Source organism: Mytilus edulis, chromosome 10 (assembly GCF_963676685.1).
Source record: "Mytilus edulis chromosome 10, xbMytEdul2.2, whole genome shotgun sequence".
Taxonomy (NCBI): domain Eukaryota; kingdom Metazoa; phylum Mollusca; class Bivalvia; order Mytilida; family Mytilidae; genus Mytilus; species Mytilus edulis.
The window spans coordinates 49536760-49563767 of NC_092353.1; the positions used below are offsets into that span (position 1 = coordinate 49536760).

At 33.3% G+C, this 27008-nt stretch overlaps 2 protein-coding genes across 8 annotated transcripts in view; one reads left to right on the forward strand and one right to left on the reverse strand.

Moving 5' to 3' along the window:
• Positions 1–15258, reverse strand: part of LOC139491392 (neuropilin and tolloid-like protein 2) — a 34407-nt gene extending 19149 nt beyond the window's left edge. Inside the window, exons 1-3 of one of the 7 annotated variants that reach the window (XM_071279057.1) lie at positions 15144–15258; positions 10787–10897; positions 3299–3487 (exon numbers count right to left, since the gene is read on the reverse strand). In XM_071279057.1, coding sequence (XP_071135158.1) covers positions 3299–3389 — 91 coding nt within the window. In that variant the 5' untranslated portion in view covers positions 3390–3487; positions 10787–10897; positions 15144–15258. Of the gene's footprint in view, positions 1–3176; positions 3259–3298; positions 3488–10786; positions 11300–15083 lie in introns of those variants that run through there. The other 6 variants (XM_071279055.1, XM_071279059.1, XM_071279056.1 and 3 more) reach the window with 6 other exon arrangements.
• Positions 14630–20270, forward strand: LOC139492800 (uncharacterized). The gene is made up of 2 exons (XM_071280955.1): positions 14630–14655; positions 18860–20270. Exons 1-2 carry the CDS (start codon positions 14630–14632, stop codon positions 20268–20270), a joined length of 1437 nt encoding a protein of 478 aa, XP_071137056.1.
• The last annotated feature ends 6738 nt before the right edge of the window (positions 20271–27008 follow it).

Genomic DNA, 27008 nt, shown 5'->3' on the forward strand with positions numbered 1-27008 from the left:
ATTTTGGCCTCTTTCAGGTTCATCTGAAGAAAGATTTTGACCACTTTTTAAACACTTAAGTGTCTATTTTATTTGAATTAATTAGTTTATGTGAAAGATTTTAACAGATTTAGTCATTAAAAACGATCCGATTCAAGCTCAAATATGAAAAATCTACCTAATATGCCGAAAATGTCCCTTTTCAGATGGTTTTTGGTAAAAATGAAAGTGGCCGCATCCGTGCTCATCCTCAACCTTTATATATGTTATGTATCATCATAAAATACAACTTACATTTCAATATTAAGGATGAACACGAATGCGGCCACTTTCGTTTTACACGAAACCCGTCTAAAATTTAACTAAAATGCTAGAATTATGAGGATTTCAGTAATTTAGCATGACTTAATGGTGCTAGTACCGGATATATGTGCATTGTATTGTCAAAAACAGCCCATATTTATGTAGCAGAAGCATTCTACTGTCCAATAAACAACTAAAGGTTTACATTTTAACAATTTTGTAAAACTGCTATATTTTGGGGCCAAAAAGGGGTCTTACTGAACCTACTCCTTTCCAGCTGCAACAATTCCGCCTAGATATAGTTATTTTTCAACGTTCACTTTTTGAATCGTTTAATTGTCTTTTATTTTTGTTTTCCTACATAAAATACAGTATACAATTTTCACTGGATGCACGTTTTGTGTTACTGAAACAACCTTTTTAGAATGTCCAAGTAAAAGATTGAGAAACCAAGCATACAAAGCATGTAAGATAATCAAAACACAACAAGATCTAGACGTAACAACAAAATAACCTTGAAGCTTATAGACCACTTTTGAGTTCATCCGTCACCGGAAAAAAAAACTCGTCAATTAGGCGCGCCTTTGTGACGTCATTTACCAGATAGAGGGGGTTGCCTGTATCCCTGCAATATCAACGTTCATCAAGCGTCTTAGTGATCGTCATTGTGGAGAATAAACTAGAATTAATTTTTGTTTTGTAAGTACTTAATCACAATTCCCTAATGAGTGACAGCAGTGCTGATTGTTAATTTTGAGAATTTAGTTTGCCGAATAAATTGTTCAATGTAGTATTTTAATTTTCCAACCACTCGCTCAACATTAGAGCGAAAATGACGATGCCCCTAAACGCACGAATGATGTTCACCAAAACCAGAGTTTTTGACGGAAATGCATCGAACTCGAAAGTTTGTCTATTATATTAACTATAATTGACTGTAAATTTAAAAACTATTCTGTTAGTAGAGAAATATCATGCATCTATCTACAAAATGTTCTCCTTTTCAAAGAAAGTTTAACAGCTCGATGAAAAATGTTGTTTAACTATCTTTATTTCATTAATTGAAATTCAAGTTGAAAATTTAATAAATATTGAATGAAGCACGGAGCCTTAAGTTTTATTAGATTATAAACCAGTTATAACGGAATTGCGATGCAATTGTAATTAGTCTCTGTGAGTAACTCGATAATTATCTTCGTTCCATTCTCAATACATGAAATATATGAAACTAACCGGTTCTGTATTTTTTTTCGTTTTCTGTAAATTTATTTTTGTTGTTATCGCGATTCAAAACAAAAATCTGACATCGGAATGGACATTACTAGCCAATCAAACCCAATATGTCAATCGCTAAATTTCTTTAAAAACTTAAAGATACATGTATATTCGATTTAATATAGGAGTTATATATAATTTGGACAATAAGACAACAACATAACTGTATACCAAAGAACAGTCCCAACCGTACGGTCTTCGCCAGTGAGCCGGAGCCAATATCACATGACAAAAAAAAACTGTTTCCTTTTTTGTGATATTGTGGCTTTTACAACACTTCCTCCTTATCGTGATGTACATTGACTCCATGGATATCAACACCGTATACATCTGAAACAAAATCTTTTTAATCTGATCTCGTTTCACATTGTCTTCTGATAAGTAGTTTTAAGGCAGTTGCTATTTGTCCGGCTAGCCGGACGAATAGTACCAGGACTATTTGTCCGGCCAAAACAATGCGCATGTCACTATAATATGTATGTGTTCGTGTTTTATTATCTTCAGCAGCACCAGGGGGTAGCACATGTTTGTAATCTTTAGTGTTAGGGCCTAATCTTGTTACTGGTATTTGAAATTGTTGTTTTCTTCATACTAGTATATAATCCAATGTGGATAACGAATAATCAGAAAAAAATCATATATATCCCTTTTTTTTTATATAAGAAGAAAGAAGGAATTACTTGTAAAACAAACTTGGGTAGTGTTTGACTCATGCATTTTAAGTTAACGTATAGGATTTTGTCTAGCTGAAAAAGGTACAAAATTATTATGTCTGTAGCTGTCAAAAAGAATTATAGACCCCTTGACATAAAGTTATCCATATTTTGAGTGAAAGGTGAGAGATTTTTCTATAATGCCCTCCCCCCCCCCCCCCCAAAAAAAAAATAAAAAATAAAAAGAAGTAAAAAACACTGTTTTTTTATTCTATTTACGTGAGTAGGTCGGGGTGACATAGTGTGCTCCTTTTCCCAAATTTCTCTTTTCTTTTTTTCTCCTGATCCCATCTTTGTTGTCCCGTGTATTCATTATCCCACTTTTTTTACCACACTTTTTAAAATCCTATTTCCATCATCCCCACTTCAAGTTTGTAGCCCCCCCCCCCCCCCCCCAAAAAAAAAAAAAAAAAAAACCACCCCCACCACCCCCTTGTAAAGGCCTTTCTCAACTGCTCTTGCTTTGAACATCTTTTCCACCATTTACACAGCTGTAGCGAGTCGAATAATTTTGTAAAACTAGTTCTCCGATCAATTATCTTTTATTTCCCATTTTCCTTGTAATTTTAATTTTTTGTTAGTTCCTTTTATAAGATTATATCATTTTGGAAGTTCATAATATCATGTTCCATTGTCAAATTCTGCAAACTGCAAAATTTATCACAAATATTGATATCACCGTTTTCAGCCATATGATCATAAAATTGAAAATCAGTGATCAGATTACACGCGCCCCCTTGGTGTTACTGAAGATAATATTACACGCACTTCCGAACGCGCATTATATGACATGCGCATTACAATGGCCGGACAAATAGCCCTGGCACTATTCGTCCGGCTAGCCGGACAAATAGCCACTCCGAAGTTTTAACGCGGGAAAATTTGCCAGGAATCATGCAACCTTACCTGTCAGATTTGCGACTTTCTTTCCTAATTGTGGAAGTGATGAATATCTGAATCTCATTTTACATTTATTTCTGTAAGTATCTTTCACGCGGGAAAGTTTGCCAGGAATCATGCAACCTTACCTGTCAGATTTGCGACTTTCTTTCCTAATTGTGGAAGTGATGAATAAGTCTGGAAACGTAACATGACAGTCAATATTAAAAACAGAATCATCGTGAAAGACTCCAATCCATTCTTTCATCACCATTAACGACAACCGTAAACTTCAGTCACCATTAACGACAACCGTAAACTTCAGAATGATTTAAGCACTGAAAATACAAACATAACGCAATAAAACATAGAAACAGGATAATTTGAAATTGATTACAAGAAACCTTTTTGATTTTAATGGAAAGTTCTCTTCAATTATACATTCTTGAATACTCTAAATGAAATTATTTCCTCTTAAAAACATGATGGATTAGATTTAAGCGCAATATTTCAATTGTTATTTCGAATAATGTTAAATTATTAATATTTAGTTTTCAAAATTATACAATCTGCTAGTCGCCAATATTGTACCTTTTGGAATTCATTACATAATGAACCCATATCGATCGCGATAAAAAGCAAACTAGTAATGACAGAACTGAATGTTCGTTACCATTCAGGAATTTTCATGAGAAATATGAGTGCATTGCCTGGCATCCATTCGTCTTTAGAGGTAGAAAAAGGAAAAACCCCAAGATGCAGAATATTCCTGACGAGAGCCCCAAAACTTGTCAACAGACCCTTCCACAATTACTCGGCCTGTGGCGGCGGTTTGTTACAGTATATACAAAAAAGTCTTTAGATTTTTATTATCTGTTTCATGTTTGTGTAGAATTGCCTATTCTTGATAACGAGATACCTTTTTAAATTCTTTCTTTTTTGGTCGTATTTATGGATTTCTAAGTTTATATTTACAAAAGTAAAGAATTTAACAAAACGGAAATTGTTTTCGTGGAATCCCTAGGCAAAGTTATTGAAAGAATAGCTTGCGATCATCTTGATAAATTGATAGACAAATACGCTAGGGTATTAATTAACATTTCATTTATTAATACATTTGATTCAAGTGTTTCTTCACAGTTATAAATTGAGGGCTCTTCATTTTTCTAATAAAGATATCTTCAACCAATTATTAAAACCTAATTATAACCGTTAGAATATTTAGATAATATCTTACACAATTATGATATAGGATTCTTTTTTGAATATAAAACTTCAAAAACATACTTGATCAACATTTCATGAACGGCATGCTCTTAGGAATTTATTCTTGATGATGGAATCTGCTATATAATAACATGAAACTATTGCCTCGTTCACACGTTCATTTAATTCGAATGCGAATCGAATTCGCTAATCGCGTTCACATACTCTTCTTTTTAATTCGAATTGATTCGAATTGGTTAAATCGCATTATCCAATTCGCATTAGAAATGCGTTTTTGTTAATACGAATTAAAAGTTAACGTCGTTCGGACAGTATTTAGCGAATTTGACGCGCATTACAATTCGAGTTTGGACGTAAAACGTTTCGAATGCGAATTAAACTAATTCGAATTACGTGTGAACACAGCATTAATAGAATTAATGTCCAGTTTTTATTCACGATATTAAATGCATTCAGACAGAAATATTATTGTAAAATAATTTTTAACTAAATAATTTCTTGTGTATTCTACCTTTCATTCGAGGATTGGTTTGCATAAAACTATGTTCCTTTCAAATAACTAAAGAATCAATAAATGCAATCATTAAAACTTTAAATGACTCAGTTTATTTTTTGTAATCTTCTTTTTAATAAAATAATTATCACGTAATCATCACTTTGTTCGTATGATGACTGAAGTATACAGAATGCAAGATAACGCTAAGTACTGTTTTTATCATAGAAAGGGGGTATTTTTTTCCGACAGTGTTTCCCTAATTGTCTTGATTATATTGTCATTTTTTATAAAGAAAAAATGCAGAATTTACCGGTTGGTGAATTTTAATTTTCAGTTTTGGCTTCTATCTGGAAAACTATAAAAGGTCAAAGAGGAACTTTAATTTGCAAAATTGATCAGCAAGACACGTTCTACAAAATATGTCTAACAAGTTCGAAATCGTCATCTCGACTACTTAATGGAGTTACTGCCTTTAATGACGATTTTCAACATTTTTTGGCGTTTCGCCTTATATGATAAATATATAACAGATGAATAAACACTTTAAATTACAAAAAAGATCGATAAGTCCAGATCTACTAACAATTAATTTTTGCTGATGTATGAAAAATGATTTAGATTTGTAAAGGAGGAGATTGTGTCCATGCATTCGTCTCAACTCGTCCGATTCCGTACCCTCATTAGGAGAGTAGCGGATTCTACCGAGGATTGCCGAATGTGTGTCCATGTTGAAAACCTGTTATGTTATTGTACCAGGTCCTATAAATTAGGCTATTTTGATCACTTTTGTTCGTTGTTGTTATCCGTCTATTGTAAGGAGTCGGGTGTTGTTGGTTTGTGTAGTCACTGGTAGTGTATAATACCTTTTTTATGCCCCATTTATGGGCATTATGTTTTCTGGTCTGTACGTCTGTCTGTCCCGCTTCAGGTTAAAGTTTTTGGTCGAGGTCAGGGTAAAGGTTTTGGTTGATGTAGTTTTTGATGAAGTTGAAGTCCAATTAACTTGAAACTTGTAATGCCAAATAAGAGTTTTACCCCATTTTTACGATCCACTGAACATAGAAAATGATAGTACGGATGGGGCATCCGTGTACTTGGGACACATTCTTGTTTTAATCTATATATCCTATTTATTTTTTTCATCTTTATGGAATACGTTAAGTAAATAAAATAGAGGCTCACCTTGGTCTATGTGAAAATACAAATCTAAATCATTTTTCGTAAAAGTCGAACCAACAATAAACTGAATAGTCCATCTACCAATAGGACGACCACTTACTTAAAAATGAATAAAAGACAGAACAACAATTTTGAAGCAGGATTTCTTACAAGTCTTAGAACCTGTATAAGGCATACACAGCTGATATTACCAGTTTGGAACAATTATTTTGTCATTTTTAGTACCTTTATTTCAAGTTTATTTTTCATCAGCTTAGGAATTTGACAGATTTATTGAACAACAAACTTAAGAACATAAGGAAGTATATATTTTGTATGGCTTAAAAATTATGACGCCATGACAACCGCCGCTGCAAAAGAGATTAACTAAAGTTATTGACCTATAGGTTCAAGACCTTAACCATAGAGCAATACGAGACGACCATTAACATCGACAAAGCTAGAAAATTCGTTTGTTAATATGGTTTATAATAAGAAAATATTATGCAGACAATACTTTCACATGATCTTATATCTGACTATTTCTGATAATAATTGTCAATAAAACAAGGAGATCGTATATTGACCGACAGTTGATATTGGACACCATTTTATGTATTGTTCATTTCACAAGATGATATGTATAATTTGGACAATTTACTGTATATACTAAAAGAGATGAAAAATACCAGTGACACTATAATCATGATACAAGAGTAGGTCTGTAGAATAACAATATCTGCAGTCAAAATTTAATGCCAAGATCGGAAATACATCATTGGCTGGACATTGATTACACAGTCGCGGATGGTTCAAGGAAATTTGTTGTATTTGTTGCGAAATGATAAATATGATACCGAGCGTAGCGATCCGAAATTTTCTAAGACGATTTTCTGCAAACTGATCACAGCTTGTGTGTGTTTTTGAAGTTCGTGGAAAGCGGGGAGCTTATTCGATCCCTATATGCCCCCTGAGTCCATGGATGCACCACACTTTAAAAAATACTTTACACATACACTCCTGTTAACGTCGGCCAAGAAGTGTAGTTATGACATACATTTATTTACTTTTAATCCAAATCAAATTAAGGACATTTATTTTGTAGACAATTAAATATAGACTTTGTATTTGTTTATTATACATTTACTAGAGATACAAGGGGGTGGAGGTGAGAACTCATAAAACATGTTTAACCCACTGCATTTTTGCACCTGTCCCAACTTGAACCCGGCGCCTCGGACCTTCTTTAGTCTTGTATGTTGTTTTTTTCAAATTTTAGTTTATTTATATGTTTTGGAGTTTAGTATGACGTCCATTTTAACTTAACAAGTACACATTTTTCTATTTTGGGGCCAGCTGAGGCCCACCACCGGGTTCGGGATTTTGTCGCTGCATTGAATTCTCATTCGTGAGCTTCGGCTATTATCTGCTCTTTGGTCAGGTTGTTGTCTCTCTGACATATTCCCCGTTTCCATTCTAAATTTTGGTCAATTTTATTTGGAAGTCAATCGATATCACAGCTGTAATGGTGATGATATGTATGTACGTACCTGTCCCAAGTCAGGAGCCTGTAATTCAGTGGCTGTCGTTTGTTTATGTGTTACATATTTGTTTTTCGTTCAATTTTTTTACATAAATTAAGGCCGTTAGTTTTCTCGTTTGAATTATTTTACATTGTCATTTCGGGGCCTTTTATAGCTGACTATGATGTATGGGCTTTGCTTATTGTTGAAGGCCGTACGGTGACCTATAGTTGTTAATTTCTATGTCAATTTGGTCTCTTGTGGAGAGTTGTCTCATTGGCAATCATACCACATCTTCTTTTTTTATATGATACATTTAATGTCATGATAAAAAAAAATGTGTAACATCTTGACGTTATCTGATCACGGTATTAAAACAACACACAGACTATTATTTATTTAATCTCTTTCTATTTTCTAGAAAAATAGTAATGAAACATTTGCGCATCGGCTTAATTTGACAAAACCTTATACACTATCGATTATAACGAAATGTTTACTTTTTCAACGTATTCTTTTTTTTAAAAAGGCTATTTTATTCAAAAGGAATTCCTTATATGTTGAATGTAACTATCTTACAAGGGAAATAGAGATTTTGAAAATAAACAACGTCAATTTAATTTGTGGTCTAGGCAAATAAATATATATATACAAATAAAAAAGAAGATGTGGTATGATTGCCAATGAGACAACTATCCACAAAAGACCAAAAAGACACAGACATTAACAACTATAGGTCACCGTACGGCCTTCAACAATGAGCAAAGCCCATACCGCATAGTCAGCTAAAAGGCCCCGATAAGACAATGTAAAACAATTCAAGCGAGAAAACTAACAGCCTTATTTATGTAAAAAAAAAAATTAAATGAACGAAAAACAAATATGTAACACATAAACAAAGGACAACCACTGAATTACAGGCTCCTTTCTTGGGACAGGCACATACATAAATAATGTGGCGGGGTTAAACATGTTAGCGGGATCCCAACCCTCCCCTAACCTGGGACAGTGGTACAACAGTACAACATAAGAACGAACTATAAATATATGTATTCAAATTTCCAGTTTAGAACACAGGCTATTCATGTTGTTGTTTAGTGACTAGCAGAAAAAAAAAGAATGAGACAATCCCGGTCAATTTTCACTTTGACCGACCGAATAAGACTATTTACCGAGTTTATAATAACATCAGCAACACGACGGGTGCAACATTTGGAGCCGGATCTGTCTGCCCTTCCGGAGCACCTGAGATGTACCCCAGTTTTTAGTTGGGTTCGTGTTGCTTATTCTTTAGTTTTCTATGTTGTGTCTTGTGTACTATTATTTGTCTGTTTGTCTTTTTCCTTTAAGCAATGGCGTTGTCAGTTTGATCTATACGTTTGAATGTCCCTCTGGTATCTTTCGCTCCTTTTATATCACAAATGTTTATTGTTCACCTTCGCCTAATTTTCGAACCAAAAAAAATAAGATGCAAATACTTTTCCGTTATGCAATCATTTGGGTTTTTTTTTTTAAAATAGAACATCTGCATTTTATTTTATTTTTTTCATTTGATGAAATTCATCTTTATTTTCACATGTTTCAGGGATATAAGTGTCTGTAGATTTAATATATTTTAAAGTATACGTAAAGTTTTCTCAAGGAGGTAACTTAGCGTATTTTCATAGTTTCAAGAGGTAAAACTTGTAGTTAAGGGTCAAGGGTAACAACAGTCATTATTCTTTTAACTTGAGATGTACAGTCAGAGAAGTTGTTTGGATTTAATGCTCCTTGATTCATGAGGGGGCATCGGACTGAAATCTGATCAAATACTTGATTCGATGACTGTCATCTTATCTGTACACTAATCTTGACTCAGAATTTATGGATTTCGCTTCTAATGAGATAACATTATTTCTCCGAGCATTTTAAAAAAGACAAATCATTAAGATAAACGGTTATTGCCTAGCGACTGTGTTCGTCTCGCGGGCAAACACGTGCGTTTTCTCATCTGCACAATATAATAATGCAATATTGATTTGAATAATAAGAATCAACACTTAATTTTACCATTCTGTCTTCTTCTACATTATAGACAATGCACATCCAAGTACATAACGTTCTTAACATGGAAATACAAAATGACAATACTAAAATTAAAGAAAAATACAAAATTACAAGGGTTAAACTATTTAGACTTTGCTCAAAGGGAATAGAGAGCTCAGTAACACAGTCAAACGCTTCCTTCATATATTGATCCAGTCTATATCTACATTTCAAGATCAAAAGAAAAAAAGAGTACTTTATCAAGATGAAAATCAACTAGATTGAAATTCATTTCAATAAATGTGTAGCTAATATAATCTTTATAATTTTATTTTCTTCAAAAAGTTCAAGGGAAATAAATGAGGAGGATTTAAATCAAAATCAAATGCACCAACTATATCAAGAATATCAATTTAATCATTATCAACAAACTTTACTATAAATTTCAAAATAACGAAGAGGCGGTATAGAAAGAGCCAACCATAATTGGTAAAGGGTAGTCTTAAAATATCACATTCTTTCTTTTGAGGAATCCCCCCCCCCCCCCTTTTTCCGCTGTATTCAGTTGGTGTTTATCGTAACTCAATTACTTCATTGAAGTTATAAGGCATTGTCGATATAAAGATTAATAATGATTTCGATCTTGGAAGAAGAAAAATAAATTAACATAAAATGCAAGCCTTCCCATATTGCTAGATTTTTACTATTGGTAATAAAGCTATCAGTTTAAAATGTCATCTCACTTCACATGAGAACACACAAAACAAACAACCAACAAACACACCAAATAATATGAGGTCTCTGAAAAATACTTTAAAACAAGAATGTTTCCCTAGTACACGGATGCCCAATCCGCAATATCATTTTCTATGTTCAGTGGACCGTGAAAATGGGGTTAAATTTCTAAATTGGCACTAAAATTAGAAAGATCATATCATAGGGAACTTGTTTACTTAAATTCAAGTTGATTTGACTTCAATTTCATCAAAAACTACCTCGACCAAAAACTTTAACCTGAAGCGGGACAGACGGACGGACGCACAGACCAGAAAACATAATGCTCGTAAATGGGGCATAAAAATAAGATTGTCGTTCTAATCATATCTACAAAACATATATTTACTCAAGAAATTCAAAACACAATTATACAAGCCATGCAATACTCAAAATACAAAACCTAAATGTTAAGTTAATAATTTATAACTAACCTTTCAATTTCTGTAAAATCTTCACATTTATCTTATTCCGCACAAATTGTATCCCTTAGCAACCATTTTCTCCGAGACATTATAGTGGTTTCATGTCTTCTGATATTGAAACTGTAATAAGCAAAATGTACAAATTTAACACAACATAATGGACAAGAGTCGATGTCATCAGCAATGATATTTTACTTGATATTTTCTTGTTCGCCTCATTCTAAGGTTACAAATTTGATTTTATTTCATTTCCACCAATTACTGAACAACTTTTCCCCCTAAAGAAATAGCGTGTATTGATCATTGACACAACTCAGTTTCTTAATGGATAGTCTAATAATAGTTGTTCAAGTAGAAATCAGCTTCCACAGAGAGTTAATTATAAATTTGATTAAAGCTCGGCGCATTTTTTCCTTCCAAAATATAATATTGATTAGAACACGTCCAAAGACAGGGACGCGAAAAGTGAACGTCATTAATTTTTCAAATTAGCTCTCCAAATCTTCTAAGATATTCCGTTGTCTGACAAAAAAAGTGTAAACAGTAATTGAGAATTAACGATACAGAAATAATTCATTACACTGTAAATTGTTCTTAAGGAAGTTGATAATAATAATATACAACACCGTATTGAGACACTATCTTAAGCATCACTGATTCAAAACCAGTGATTTGCTTTTGACGCCATATATATGAGAAATTTCCTAAAACTATTTTGAATTCATAATCAGCGATTTAAAAAAGGCATAGATACTGAAAAGACTTAAACAATAGGGTTTCGTTAAAGATGTGTTAATTTGTGCCCTCATACACAATACACACACTCAAACACACATACACACATGGAATTTAAGTTAGTATAAAAAGGAAGATGTGGTATGATTGCCAATGAGACAATTCTCCACAAGAGACCAAATGACACAGAAAATGACACCTACAGATCACCGTACGGCCTTCACCAATGAGCAAAGCCTATACCGCATAGTCAGCTATAAAAGGCCCCGACATGAAAATTGTTAAACAATTCAAACGAGAAGACAAACGGCCTAGCATATGTAAAGCTATTTTGAATTCATCATCAGCGATTTGAAAAAGCCTAGATGCTGAAGACTTATTCATATGTAACACAGTTAGTATAATAAAGTTTCGTTAAAGATATGATTGTGTCCTCATACACAATACACAAACTCAAACACACATTCACACATTCAAACACACACACACACAGTCACATGGAGTTAAAGTTAATACACATTTTTTTTTAAATCCGTCGTTGATCAATCTTAAATATATATATCAACCGCATTTCTAACCTATTTATAATCTGCAAGAAACAAATCAATTCAAATTACCAGAAAGGAACCGTTTGAAGTCAATACAGGCATTAGTTACATAGTTTTTGACAGCGGAGTAATCTTTTCCAATTTAGATATTCCGCCATACAATATGTCTGCGTTAGCACAAACCATATTTATCATTCTACTAAAAGCATTTTTGATAGACAGCATTTCTACAAATGAATATAAACAGCAATAATCGTTGAAATCCTTCACATTTCAGAACTTCATATTGATGAAATCATCTCAGACTATATTAGAAAGTGGAAATATTTGTCATTTTATTTCGATTGTAACTTACATTAATTGTAGCAAAGAATATATTTAGTAAAACGGCTACGAAATGGATACATTCTTAAGAGAACAAATATCAGTGAGAAAACCTCGAGCTTTTTAAAAAAGAAATGCAAAATCTGACCAGATGACTTTTCACTTGAACATTCAAACATTGGTGAACGACTGAAAAGACAAGCTAAACTGTGATAAAAACAACTCATCAGCGATACTAGGCTTCTAATTTGTACGCCAGGCGCGTTTTTCTTAAAACAAAATACTCTTCGACGTTTAAAAATTAAAAGGTAAAATATTTGAGACTCGGCAACCGTAAAGATTTTCGATTAAAAAAAAAATACATCAAAAGACACAGTGTAGACCTTATATGTCATGATCTATATCGTGTGGAATCTAGACAACATGGGTAGAACGAAACTGTCATTTATCTGCCTTCGACAAAATATATCTTTGTAATTTAACATCGTTCTTTTTCATTAAACAAGCCATACAACACCACAGAGTAAAAACATCTTATATAAAGAAGTTATTAAACGAAGTCATATATGTGAGGTAAAACATCCGTGTTGGCAAATCGCGAAATAAATTATTGTTTTTTTATTGTCTTTAATTGGTTTATTTCTAGACTTTACACCAAATGAAGTAATAACCTTGTATCTCTGTTTCCTTTCGATGTCTTTTTCATTTCAATGTTGTAAATACTTTTGAGTGACGTTATAGACGGAAGCCATCAAATGTTTCCGTCAGCTGCTTTGGCTTATTTGCCAACTATAAAATCAAATTTTGTCCTTCTTTTCCTTTGACATTTAGTTAGAAGTTTCGTTTCATAATTTCAATAAAGCTAACCTATTTTTTACTTTCTTTCTTAAAATAATAGTTTTACGCTAGTTTCCAAATGCGGAAGTCAGACATATTTCAAATGGATAAGATGAAATTGTATAAATATACAAATCTATAGATCAAGGTAGTTGATGACATTTTCTTGTTATTGAACTTATCTGATTGGTCTATGCAAAAAAATGATTTTGTAAGAAATAAATAATTGTAGACGAAGACTAATCAAGAAATACGCGTGCGTGTGTGTGTGTGTGTGTGTGTGTGTGTGTGTGTGTGTGTATGTGTGTGTGTGTGTGTGTGTGTGTGTGTGCTAATACATATTGGAAGATGTGGTATGAGTGCCAATAAGACAACTCTCCATCCAAATAACAATTTATAAAAGTTAACCATTATAGGTCAATGTACGGTCTTCAACACGGAGTCTTGGCTCACACCGAACAACAAGCTATATAGGGCCCCAAACTACTAGTGTAAAACCATTCAAACGGTAAAACCAACGGTCTAATCTATATCAAAAAACGAGAAACGAGAAACACGTAATATTACATAAACAAACGACAATTACTGTACATCAGACTCCTGACTTAGGACAGGTGCAAATATTTGCAGTGGGATTAAACGTTTTAATGGTACCAAACCTTTTTTTCTGAAACAATAGCATATAATTACAACATAGAAAACACACGATATGTAAGTATCATGTGCTTATACTTTTCTGGAGTGATATATCCAAGTTTATCATGAAATTTTATTGGCTAACTTACCAGTGGATATGAGCTGATATCATTTAGTTACTAAACTAATGTCATTACAAAAATACCGAAATCTAAGGAAAATAAACATGGGAGGAGCCCATTAAACCTAACATAATCGAACGGTCGGCTATGTCAAAGAAGGAAACAACTCAAAGAAACTATCATATTCCTGACTTAATTGATACAGGCATTTCATAAAGAAAATGGTTGGCCAAGCTACCTAAACTTTCTTCTGGTATGACAGTTGTTTTTAGTTACGTTGTATTGACGAGCATAAGCTTTTTGGGATCCAACAGCCAGACAAACACCACTAAAATAATAAGTATAGAACTTGAGCAGTAATATGGACACAAAACTGGTGATAACATGCAAGAAAGTGTTAGTTTGGAAAACGTGTTAGGTGCAAAAAAAGTAAAATCACAAAAATACTAAACTCCGAAGAAAAAATCAAAACAGAATGTCCCTAATCAAGTGTTAAAATAAAAAGCTCAAACACATTAAACGAAAGGATAACAACTTCATGACTTGGTACAGGCATTTTCTTATGTAGAAAACGGTGGATTAAACCTGGTTTTATAGCTAGCTAAACATCTCACTTGACAGTGGCTTCAAATTCCATAATATTGCCAACGATGTGTGAACAAAACAAACAGACATGGTAGGTAAAAATGCAAAAAAATAGGGGTACAGCAGTCAACATTGTGTTATAATCTTAATTACTATAAAACAAACAAATATGTAACAAAGAAACAATAAAAGGTATATAGACAAAGCAAATTAACAAAAATGATAGACAAAGAAGGTTGAAATAATAAAAACGGCATTTTTCTTGTTCAGGTACGCTATTCAAGCAAACATAAACGTCTATCTAGGATCCAAATCTTTATAGATATTAATACAGTAATAGGCATTTTAAAAATAGCAAAGTGTTAGAGTTGAGAATCTTAGCAAAGGTTTGTCAGAATGCTACACCGATTCATTCATAAATGAAATGAATGATCTAGTACATATAAAATTAACGGTACCAATTTTCCTGCACCAGATGCGCATTACATGTTATTGCTTAAAAAAAAGAAATCTACTTACCAATCAAGCATGTATTGATAAAATGTACATCCATATAAACTAAACAGATAAATTTATTACCAGATTTTAAGTAAATATCAATTTCAGGCCTGAACTATCTGTCTCAGATATATATGTGTTTACCATGGCCATGCTTGAAGATAATACAATAATTGATTTTTTATTTTGAACACAGATGTCGCACGTTAATAATGTAAACTAGATAAAAACGTACGATTTGATAAATATATATAGACCATTGACTTCTAACGCTGGAATATGTTACAATTAAAATAAAATTGAGAAAGGAAATGGTGAATATGTCAAAGCGACAACCACCCGACCATAGAGCAAACAACAGCCGAAGGCAACCAATGGGTCTTCAATGTAGCGAGAATTCCCGCACCCGTAGGTGTCCTTCAGCTGGCCCCTAAAATATGCATAATAGTACAGTGATAATGGACGTCATACTAAACTCCGAATTATACACAAGAAACTAAAATTTAAAATCATACAAGACTAACAAAGGCCAGAGGCTCCTGACTTGGGACAGGCGCAAAATTGCGGCGGGGTTAAACATGTTTATGAGATCTCAACCCTCCCCCTATACCTCTAGCCAATGTAGAAAAGTAAAAGAATAACAATACGCACATTAAAATTCAGTTCAAGAGAAGTCCGAGTCTGATGTCAAAAGATGTAACAAAAGAAAATAAATAAAATGACAATAATACATAAATAACAACAGACTACTAGCAGTTAACTGACATGCCAGCTCCAGACCTCAATTAAACTGATTGAAAGATTATGTCTTCATCATATGAATATCAGGTACAATCCCTCCTGTTAGGGGTTTAGTATCATACTATCATAAAATATATGAGAAGAACATAACCCGTGTCATGCCAACAACTGTTTTTTTAGAAGTAAATGTGTTTAGTTCCGATGCAAAGACCCTATCAGTGAATCAATGTTAAAGCCAAAATATGCAATCTTTAATGACCTGACAACAGTATCGTAACTATATCCCCTTTTAATAAGTCTATTTAAAGGTTTTGTTAGTTTCTGAGGAGAATACTGACATTTTTGTGCTTTATAAAGAATATTTCCATAAAATTTTGGATGTGAAATACCTGAACGTATAAGATGTCTGCATGTTGAGTTATATTTACGAATTATTTCCTTATACCGGTGATAAAATTTAGTAAATGTTTTGACCAGTTTGTGATATCGAAAACCCTGGTGTAATAATTTTTCAGTAATACATAAATTTCTCTCGCTAAAATCTAATACATTGTTACATACACGAGCGAATCGTACAAGTTGAGATATATAAACACCATAAGATGGTGACAAGGGAACGTCACCATCTAAAAATGGATAATTAACAATAGGAAATGAAAAATCATCTCTTTTATCATAAATTTTTGTATTAAGCTTCCCGTTTATGATATAGATATCAAGATCGAGGAAAGGGCAGTGGTCATTGTTATCATTAGCTTTATTTAAAGTAAGTTCTACAGGATAAATTTCTTTAGTATACATACTGAAGTCGTCATTATTTAGAGCCAATATATCATCCAAATATCTAAAAGTATTGTTAAATTTTTGTATCAAATGTTGTTTTGATGGGTCTTTGCTAATTTTAGTCATAAATTGTAACTCATAACAATACAAAAACAGGTCCGCAATAAGTGGTGCACAGTTAGTCCCCATTGGAATTCCAATAACTTGACGATATACGGAATCTCCAAAGCGAACAAAAATGTTATCAAGTAAAAATTCAAGTGCATAAATACAATTAGTTCACATTGAAAACGTGATAAAATATGAAATGTTATTAGAATTATTACTGCAATTATGAAATTATGTGTATGCATTGCACAATAAGAGAAAAGTTACATATAGCTGGGAACAGTATATCTAAGGGGAAACGAATCTGATAGGTTTTTTAGTATAAAATTGATAAAATCTCGAAGCAAGACTTCGCAATATTGATGAATTTTGGAAGCGTCTGACTGCAATTCCATCGAGATTGCTCAATCACATTATTAAAAAGTTTAATCTTAAAGTAGATATATTATAATATAAATATTGTCATATAGAATTACAAGTGTAATTGTGTATCTATATCAATATGTATGTTCCTGCTTACAGTGCCCCAAATAATACAAAAGCAGTTTTTTTTGTTAAACTGATGATATATCAATTTAAGATTTAACGATAAGGTCCAAGAAAATATACTTGGCCATACTATCTATCGATGAATCTTATGAAAGTCGATCTGTCTGTCGCTGTTTCGACTTCCAGACTAAATTAATCAATACGGTTCTCTGTCCTTAAGGGCATACGATATAGTTTTGATCCTGTATTTAAATTTTGATGAAAATTTGCATGTAAGCTATTGTTTACCTGATTAAATCAAATATGTAATAAAAAATAAACCGTCATGTGCGACTTTTTAAGTAAATTGAATTTCAAATTTCAGATATTTCCTGAAAATACGCATTTGTGGACGTATTTTTCCTTTCGATAGAACAATTTATGTTAGCAACGTCATTACCCCCCCCCCCCCCCCCCCTGTAACCATATCGTATGACCTTAAGACAGCATGCATCGTACAATTTGTCATCGTTCTTTGTTATTTGCTACTAGAACTAAAATTACAGATGACTAAATTCAAAATGAGGCACTTTATGCATTTTTTAGAATTTTGATTTATACTAGCTGTCTGAAATGTTACATTGAAAAATTTTATGAAAGTGTATCTATGTCGGTGTTTCGACTTTCAGACTAAATTAATCAACACGGTTCTCTGTCATAAAAAAAGCAGTCGTCTTGCAATTTTGCATTGTTCTTTGTTACTTGCATCTAGAAACAAAATTACAGATAACCGAATTCAAATTTACGCACTTTATGAAGGTTTTAAAATTTTGATTTTATACTGGCTGTCCGAAATGTGACATTGAAATATCAAAGTTAGAGAAACAATACCACACAAACACAAACACAAACAAAGCGCTAGACTCAATGAATCGGCCAATTTCTAGCCACCATTCAATTGAACGATCATTAAAGACCGCCTTGTGTATTTTCTTTCCAGATTGATTCTTAATGTGACCTTTATTAGACGTTAGCTTGGGTTTGGTCAACAAAGACACAAAGAGGTAAAGAGAGGGAAATTATGAGAGAAAAAAAACACAAACAAAAACTGTTACAAATAACAACAGATAGGGGAAATAACTTTAGTCAAGTGCATCATCAGAATACATTATAACATAAGAATAAAAAGCCAATAGTTTTGACACGTGTCAAGAGATTGTTTTTAATAATGAGAACTTTTTAAACATCTGGTATAAAACTCCACTAAGCCTTAATAAAAGAAACATAAGATTATTTAAATTCTACTTTTTTCTAAACTTCGTTAGAACTAGAAATGATGTAAAAAGCACAAATATAATAACATATACATATTTGTTTTAAAATTCAGTTTTAATTTGTCTGTTTGTGGAAAAACTCGTATATAAAATAAAGTTAAGTGTTGAACCTCTATCCAATATGGGAGTCCTCCAAACACAGAGGATTATACATGTAGGAGTAGCTATTAATATAATCAGTGACTTGCAGTCCAATAGCAATCTCCTCATTTACAAAGTATGAGTAGCTATTGATGTAATCAGTGACTTGCAGTCCAATAGCAATCTCATTTACAAAGTAGGAGTAGCTATTAATGTCATCAGTGACCTGCAGTCAAATATCAATCTCATTTACAAAGTAATATAAGCTATTAATGTCATTAGTGACAGCAGCAATTCCAGCAACATAGTAAGAGTAGCTATTGGTGTCATTAGTGACTTGCAGTCCACCAGTAATGTCATCAACAAAGTAAGAGTAGCTATTGGTGGCATTAGTGACTTGCAGTCCACCAGCAGTGTCATCAACAATGTAAAAGTAGCTAATGATGTCATTAGTGACTTGCAGTCCACCAGTAATGTCATCAACAAAGTTAGAGTAGCTATTGATGTCATTAGTGACTTGCAGTCCACCAGCAGTGTCATCAACAAAGTAAGAGTAGCTATTGGTGGCATTAGTGACTTGCAGTCCACCAGCAATGTCACCAATAATGTAACAGTAGCTATTGGTGGCATTAGTGACTTGCAGTCCACCAGCAATGTCATCAACAAAGTTAGAGTAGCTATTGGGGACATTAGTGACTTGCAGTCCACCAGTAATGTCATCAACAAAGTTAGAGTAGCTATTGGTGTCATTAGTGACTTGCAGTCCACCAGTAATGTCATCAACAAAGTAAGAGTAGCTATTGGTGTCATTAGTGACTTGCAGTCCACCAGCAATGTCACCAATAATGTAACAGTAGCTAATGGTGTCATTAGTGACTTGCAGTCCACCAGTAATGTCATCAACAAAGTTAGAGTAGCTATTGGTGTCATTAGTGACTTGCAGTCCACCAGTAATGTCATCAACAAAGTTAGAGTAGCTATTGGGGACATTAGTGACTTGCAGTCCACCAGTAATGTCATCAACAAAGTTAGAGTAGCTATTGGTGTCATTAGTGACTTGCAGTCCACCAGTAATGTCATCAACAAAGTAAGAGTAGCTATTGGTGGCATTAGTGACTTGCAGTCCACCAGCAATGTCATCAACAAAGTTAGAGTAGCTATTGGGGACATTAGTGACTTGCAGTCCACCAGTAATGTCATCAACAAAGTTAGAGTAGCTATTGGTGTCATTAGTGACTTGCAGTCCACCAGTAATGTCATCAACAAAGTAAGAGTAGCTATTGGTGTCATTAGTGACTTGCAGTCCACCAGCAATGTCACCAATAATGTAACAGTAGCTAATGGTGTCATTAGTGACTTGCAGTCCACCAGTAATGTCATCAACAAAGTTAGAGTAGCTATTGGTGTCATTAGTGACTTGCAGTCCACCAGTAATGTCATCAACAAAGTAAGAGTAGCTAATGATGTCATTAGTGACTTGCAGTCCACCAGTAATGTCATCAACAAAGTTAGAGTAGCTATTGGTGTCATTAGTGACTTGCAGTCCACCAGCAATGTCATCAACAAAGTAAGAGTAGCTATTGATGTCATTAGTGACTTGCAGTCCACCAGCAGTGTCATCAACAATGTAAAAGTAGCTAATGATGTCATTAGTGACTTGCAGTCCACCACTGATGGCATCAAAATTGTATGAGTGGCTGTTGATATTATAACAGGTAACTTGTGTGCCACTAGCAAAGACAGAAACGTTGTAGGAGTGGCTGTCAATATCATCGGCGATTTGCAGTCAATCAAACACAGGTACTTAAGAACCATGCACTAATATACGTTTATAGTGGGTCTTTCCTTGGATGGAAACAAGTGCCTGTGCATACAAAGTTTGCACCAATGCATACAAAGTTTGCACCAACTCACTGTATTAAAAAAAATTACAACTTTGTATGGTGATGCATAATCGTTTTGAATATTGACATCCCCCACTTAAAAACGCTATTTATCATTAAAGATAAGGAGATTTTTCTTCTCCTTCGGTTACAGAATCAACGTACTGATGTTTAAATTCTGGCGCATGTCTGGTAAATATATCCAAATTTATATGCATTAAATTTTTACCAAAAGTAGATTAACCAAATTTTAAGTTATATATTGTTATAGTTATTTTTTGTTTGGTCATATTTTTTCGGATTTTTAATTTTTTATTCTAGTTATTCTTCTTTATTTACTCTCTTTTGGTATGACAATTTTTTTTAATTCTAAAATAAAAACATGATTGTCTGTTTATTTCAGATGTGGGTAAGTTTCAAGGAATGCACCCTTGGAGATTACTATATTAGGGTTGTTAGTCATGTCAGAAGATAATGTGTGCCAGTCTTCAACTAGCTGTCAGATAGCTGCGCATACTCTCAGATCTGTTCCTAGTGTTTTTTTGTTGTTGTCGGGATGTATAAGTACCCGGCCACGTCAACTTGTATTTTTGTCCATCTGATGAGTTTAGCCTTTTTCAACTGATTTTTATAGTTCGTTCTTATGTTGTACTGTTATACCACTGTCCCAGGTTAGGGGGAGGGTTGGGATCCCGCTAACATGTTTAACCCCGCCACTTTATTTAAGTATGTGCCTGTCCCAAGTCAGGAGCCTGTAATTCAGTGGTTGTCGTTTGTTTTATGTGTTACATATTTATTTTTTCTTTTTTACATATAAATAAGGCCGTTAGTTTTCTCGTTTGAATTGTTTTACATTGTCTTATCGGGGCCTTTTATAGCTGACTATGCGGTATGGGCTTTGCTCATTGTTGAAGGCGTACGGTGACCTAAAATTGTTAATGTCTGTGTCATGTTGGTGTCTTGTGGACAGTTGTCTCATTGGCAATCATACCACATCTTCTTTTTTATATATTCAATGGTTTAACAAAAGAAAGACAATTTGTGGCTGCCTTTATTACACTGAATTTCTCCATTGCAGTCTTTATGGTTGGAACTTGTAATAGACTGACTCAACTGTTGTAAATTTTGCTATATTTTTTGTTTTCAATTTTGTGAAGCATTATTAGCCTCGCTTAGTGCGTTTTCTTGTAATGCTTGCCAATTCATGGTATCTAATATCTCGGACACACTGTTGTTGCACACATACCTTGTACTTTTTCTAGTGATCTTTTATTTCATTTGCAAATGGGTCCCATGCAGTGGAGATTTCTTCTGATGAAATAAGAATTTATTTGCTTTAGCGTTTTTTTTTTAATGCAAGTGTTCTATTTTAGGTCTGAAGTTTGCGTTTTTACTGAATTTGAAATGTGTTCATAAATATTGTCGTGGATGGAATTTCTCTTTGTTGTAATGTTCATGGTGTAACACTTGTTGTAATTGTACGGCAGCTTCTAGGTCTTTTTGAAGCTTGGGGCAGGCGTTTACGATTTAATTTGTAGGTAGATAATACTCTTATTTCGCAAGAGTCTGATTTGGCTAAGTTCGTTGTATTTTAGGAGGTCATTTATGTATCAGTATAAGCACTGTACCCTGTGGGACACCTGATGTAAATGATATTTTTGAAGATGATATGTTTTCTAAACGTAATGTTTCAGTTCCTTTTGAAAGAAAGGATCCAACCAAGTTTAATATTTGATCCGATATGCTAAAGTATTTAATTTTGATTAGTTTCTTTTCAGTGGTACCATGTCAAAAGCAAAATCCATGATTATGAGATCCGTGTTAATGTTCTTGTCATTGTTTTGTGATTATTCATTTATCAGTGAAAAGACTTAGGACCCACATGTTCGATTTGCCCTAAAACCATGTTGTAATTCATAAAGTATGTTTCTCGTTTCTAGATAATGTATCATGCTTTTTGCAAAAATATGTTCGAGTAATTTGCAAGCTATGCATGTTAAGGATATAGGCCTTTAATTGCCTGGGTTGTGTTTATCCCTCTTTTTAAATACAGGTGTTACGTTTACATGGTTCCAGTCGGATGGTATTTTATCTGTTTTAATGATCTAGTAAATATGAAAGTGAGAATGTATGCACATTGAACGACAGATTTATGTGACGTACATAATTTTCTGACGTCAGACACACAAATCAATGAATGTGTTTGTAGATAGATGTTTTTGTGTTCTCTTAAATAGTTCCTTCTAAAATTGTTATACGATGATGACTGATGTACCCATATTTTGACTATTTTATTTATTGTGTCTGTTTAGTTAACGCATCAATGTAAATTTAACGGAATTTGATGAGACTGTCATCAAAGTGAGAGGGTTAGCGCTATAAAGACTTAATCCACCATTTTCTACATTTGAAAATGCCTGTACCAAGTCAGGAATATGAAAGTTTTTGTCCATTCGTTTCCGATGCGTTTTGTTATTTGATTTTGCCATGTGATTATGGACTTTCCGAATTTATTTTCCTCTAAGTTCAGTATTTTTGTGATTTTACTTTTTTCTGTACATATTTCAACGTTTTGTTTTAGTACTCTGTGATGGTGCCAGGACCAGAAGCTAGGGTTTATAAGGGAGTTGTTGCTATTCTTAAAACCGTGGTTTTAATCGATGTATTGTTCACAAAATTAGTTACATATTTACACGTTCAGAAATATTTCAGTATATGTCTCATCATGAGAAAGGTATCCGATCCCTTCAATTGTATTCATCACTATTTTCCACATAAGGAAAAACCTGTACTAAGTCAGCTATAAGAAAATTGTTTCCCATTCGGTTGATGTGTTTGGGCTTTTCATTTTGACATTTAATAAAGGACTTTCTATTTTGAATTTTCCTTGTTTGTGCTTTTCATTTTGACATTTGATAAATGACATTCTGTTTTGAATTTTCCTTGTTCAGTATTTTTGTTTTTTTACTTTTTTTGGGTCTTATCTGCATTCAGTTATCATTTTTGAAATTAGATGAACTGAAAGATGGTTTATTTATGCTTTTTGTTTTCATTTCTTCTCTTTGTATGAACCTTTTGAAGCAATGAACTGAATCGTTTTCTTTTCTTTTCTGTCCTTTCATTTTTTTTGGTACATTTTATAAAAATAAAAAAACATGAGTTTAATTCAACACAAACTTATGAAATGGATTTTAGTATGGGGAAAATTCACTATTTTCTACATAAAGGAATACCTTCACTAAGTCATGAATATGGCAGTCGTTTTTCCATGCGTTTGATGTGTTTGACCTTTTGATTAGTCATTTCATAAGGGACTTTCTTTTTTGATTATTTTCTTGAAGTTCGGTATTTTGTTATTTTACTTTTTGTAACGTTTATCATTCGACTTATTTCTAGAAGTCTTTGTACAAGAGGATACCTTTATTTAAAGATTCTTATTGTATAATAAAATAAGATGTGGTATGATTTCCAATGAGACAACTCTCCAAAAGAGACCAAATGACACAGAAAAACAACTAGAGGTCACTGTACAGCCTTCAACAATGAACAAAACCCAGACCGCATAGTATTGTATTAATTTACATTTGAATGAAATGGGATGATTGTTGTACGCCAGTAAAAACATGTACATGTATTATAAAAATACCAAAGTCCAAGGTAAATTTAGAAAGGGGAAAGTCCATTATTATTTTTTTCTTGACATAATCAAATGTTATCAACCAATGGAACGCGCGGGAAACAACTGTCGTGATGTAGTGGTTATACTTCTAACACAACAATTCCTGGTTCGATCTCTGGTCCGGGGAGAAAATTTCAGGGACTGAATATTCGGCTCTTCCTAGACACCATTTACGAGTATGATCTTGAGAAACAATGATAGTCCGTCGGATGGGGACGATAAATGGCTGACACGTGTTAAGAGACAGACATATCTCTTGCACGGAATAAACACCCTTGTAGATTTCGAAAAAGAGCAGGCTAATGCCGCTGCAAGAGTACTCGCACCGAAAAGTGGAAAGGAATTAATATATTAAGTTGCAATAACTGGTTTCCCAATTCACCATAAATGAATATGTTTGAAATAATTGTCGTTTATCTGACTTGGTACAGACATTATCCGGAGATTTATTTTTAGTAGTGGTCTGTTATATCAAAAAGTCTAACAGACATCTATAATATGTTAATGTAACTATAATGGTGATCCAGCAGTCAAAACATACTTCACCGACACAAAACACATGGACTTAAAAATTCAAACAAACATAATAATAAATCTAAAAACTGCGCCAACAATAGTTATTCATTGTTGTTGGTAGTAAATTTACAAAGACGCTGAGTTTTTAGAGTAGATAGTACATACCATGTACACACATTAAGAAGAATTTAAATATAAGGGTAAACAAAATAGAAGCAACACTGTTAAAGCCTCTTGTATCTGATTAGCACATCAGGACAAACCTGCACCAGAAATGACCAAAACCGAAAAGTCGATAGCGAAATGCATAAATACGAGACAGGTCAAAAGTCATACGACCGAAAGACACACAATAGCCTGGAGACAAATGAAGGGAAAACTATGAAGTAAATTAAAGATACACAACATAATCGCAATTAAGACACATAATGTTAATCTATTATATGAGACTAGTAAAGGGAGAGAGGAATTATCTTAGATGCTCATAAAACATAACAAGATTGGTATTGGCAGGAAATGGCCACAGCATTTATTAACAGATATGATATATGTACTATTATATGAAATGCAATTTGTGATACATGTAGATATATGAACTAAAATTAACTGATAAAAATGCATATGTGTCTTTGAAAATGTTATATGATGATCGCCGAATATGTTTGAGGTGGCAGACCATATATGAAAAGGGGAAGTTCAAGATAAGCTATTAACCCTGGAAATCAGAGGCTAATGCTATCATACGATTACAATAAGTCTGTAAACTGCAAATATGTTATCTAAGCGCAGCGAAATCTGCCATAAATCAAGCGACTAACCCTGGATATCAGAAGTTATCGCTACCAACGCAAAGTTTAATAAAATCAGAAAAAAACAACAACAAACTAATAAATTTCTTTCCAAGTCATCCATTCAATTTCTATATGCATGCACGTCAACTCCTCGTCCAGGATTAATCTTTTTTCTTGAATGACCGTCTCGTCATTAGAACTTTTGTACATCTTTCCACATAGAGTGTTGATTTAACTGATGTAGTCTAGACAATACAATTCTGAAATAAACAAACAAAACCAAACAGCAGTATCTTCCGTAGGAATTGCATTCTACTAATTTAAGGGAGGGTGGGCGGGTTTTAGAAGATAAATCTATGGCTAAAAAATGCGTCTGCTTTTCCTAAATGTCGACGTCAAAAAGGAGGATTATGGGTAAATCAATCACTTGCAAAGATCGATAATCCAACTAGAAACCAAATACCATTACTTGACGATGTAGTATAACGACGGACAGTGGTATGAGCACTACCGATAACTGATTTAAATTTTAGATTTTAAATCCTATTATCTTAGATGCTCATAAAACATAACAAGATTGGTATTGGCAGGAAATGGCCACAGCATTTATTAACAGATATGATATATGTACTATTATATGAAATGCAATTTGTGATACATGTAGATATATGAACTAAAATTAACTGATAAAAATGCATATGTGTCTTTGAAAATGTTATATGATGATCGCCGAATATGTTTGAGGTGGCAGACCATATATGAAAAGGGGAAGTTCAAGATAAGCTATTAACCCTGGAAATCAGAGGCTAATGCTATCATACGATTACAATAAGTCTGTAAACTGCAAATATGTTATCTAAGCGCAGCGAAATCTGCCAAATTGGCGGTGCTGCGACAAATTTAGCCTATAGTTAAAATTTTCACAGAACCGTCAACCGCCAATAAAATTGGGGGGAGCTGCGCATAGCTGTGCCATTTCAAGCAAAATTTGATTAAAATAATTTTCTGATAAATGAATATCCATTATATGATATAAATTGTAAATTAACAAGCAACTATTTGTATTATTTATAAAACAGCCCAATAATGTCGATGTTTCGTTTAACTGTTCACTAAGAACATATATAGGCAACTAAAAAATTGTCAAATAGATATAGGAAGATGTGGTGTGAGTGCCAATGTGACAACTCTCCATCCGAATAACAATTTAAAAAAAACGTAAACCATTATAGGTCAATGTAGGCCTTCAACACGGAGCCTTGGCTCACACCGAACAACAAGCTATAAATTGCCCCAAAATTACTAGTGCAAAACCATTCAAACGGGAAAACCAATGGTCTAATCTATATATATATAATGCAATATTTGAAGACCGTCATTGCAGTCTTGGCAATAAAACTCGAGACCAAATCAAGTTGTAACAGGCAAATCAATATATAACCTTGATATAAATTGAACTAGCTAATGATGAAAGTAACCTAGTTTGATATTTTAAATATATCATTTCCCAATGTGCACTGTAATATAGCTGTGAGGATCTTCCAATCTTCGCATTAGATATT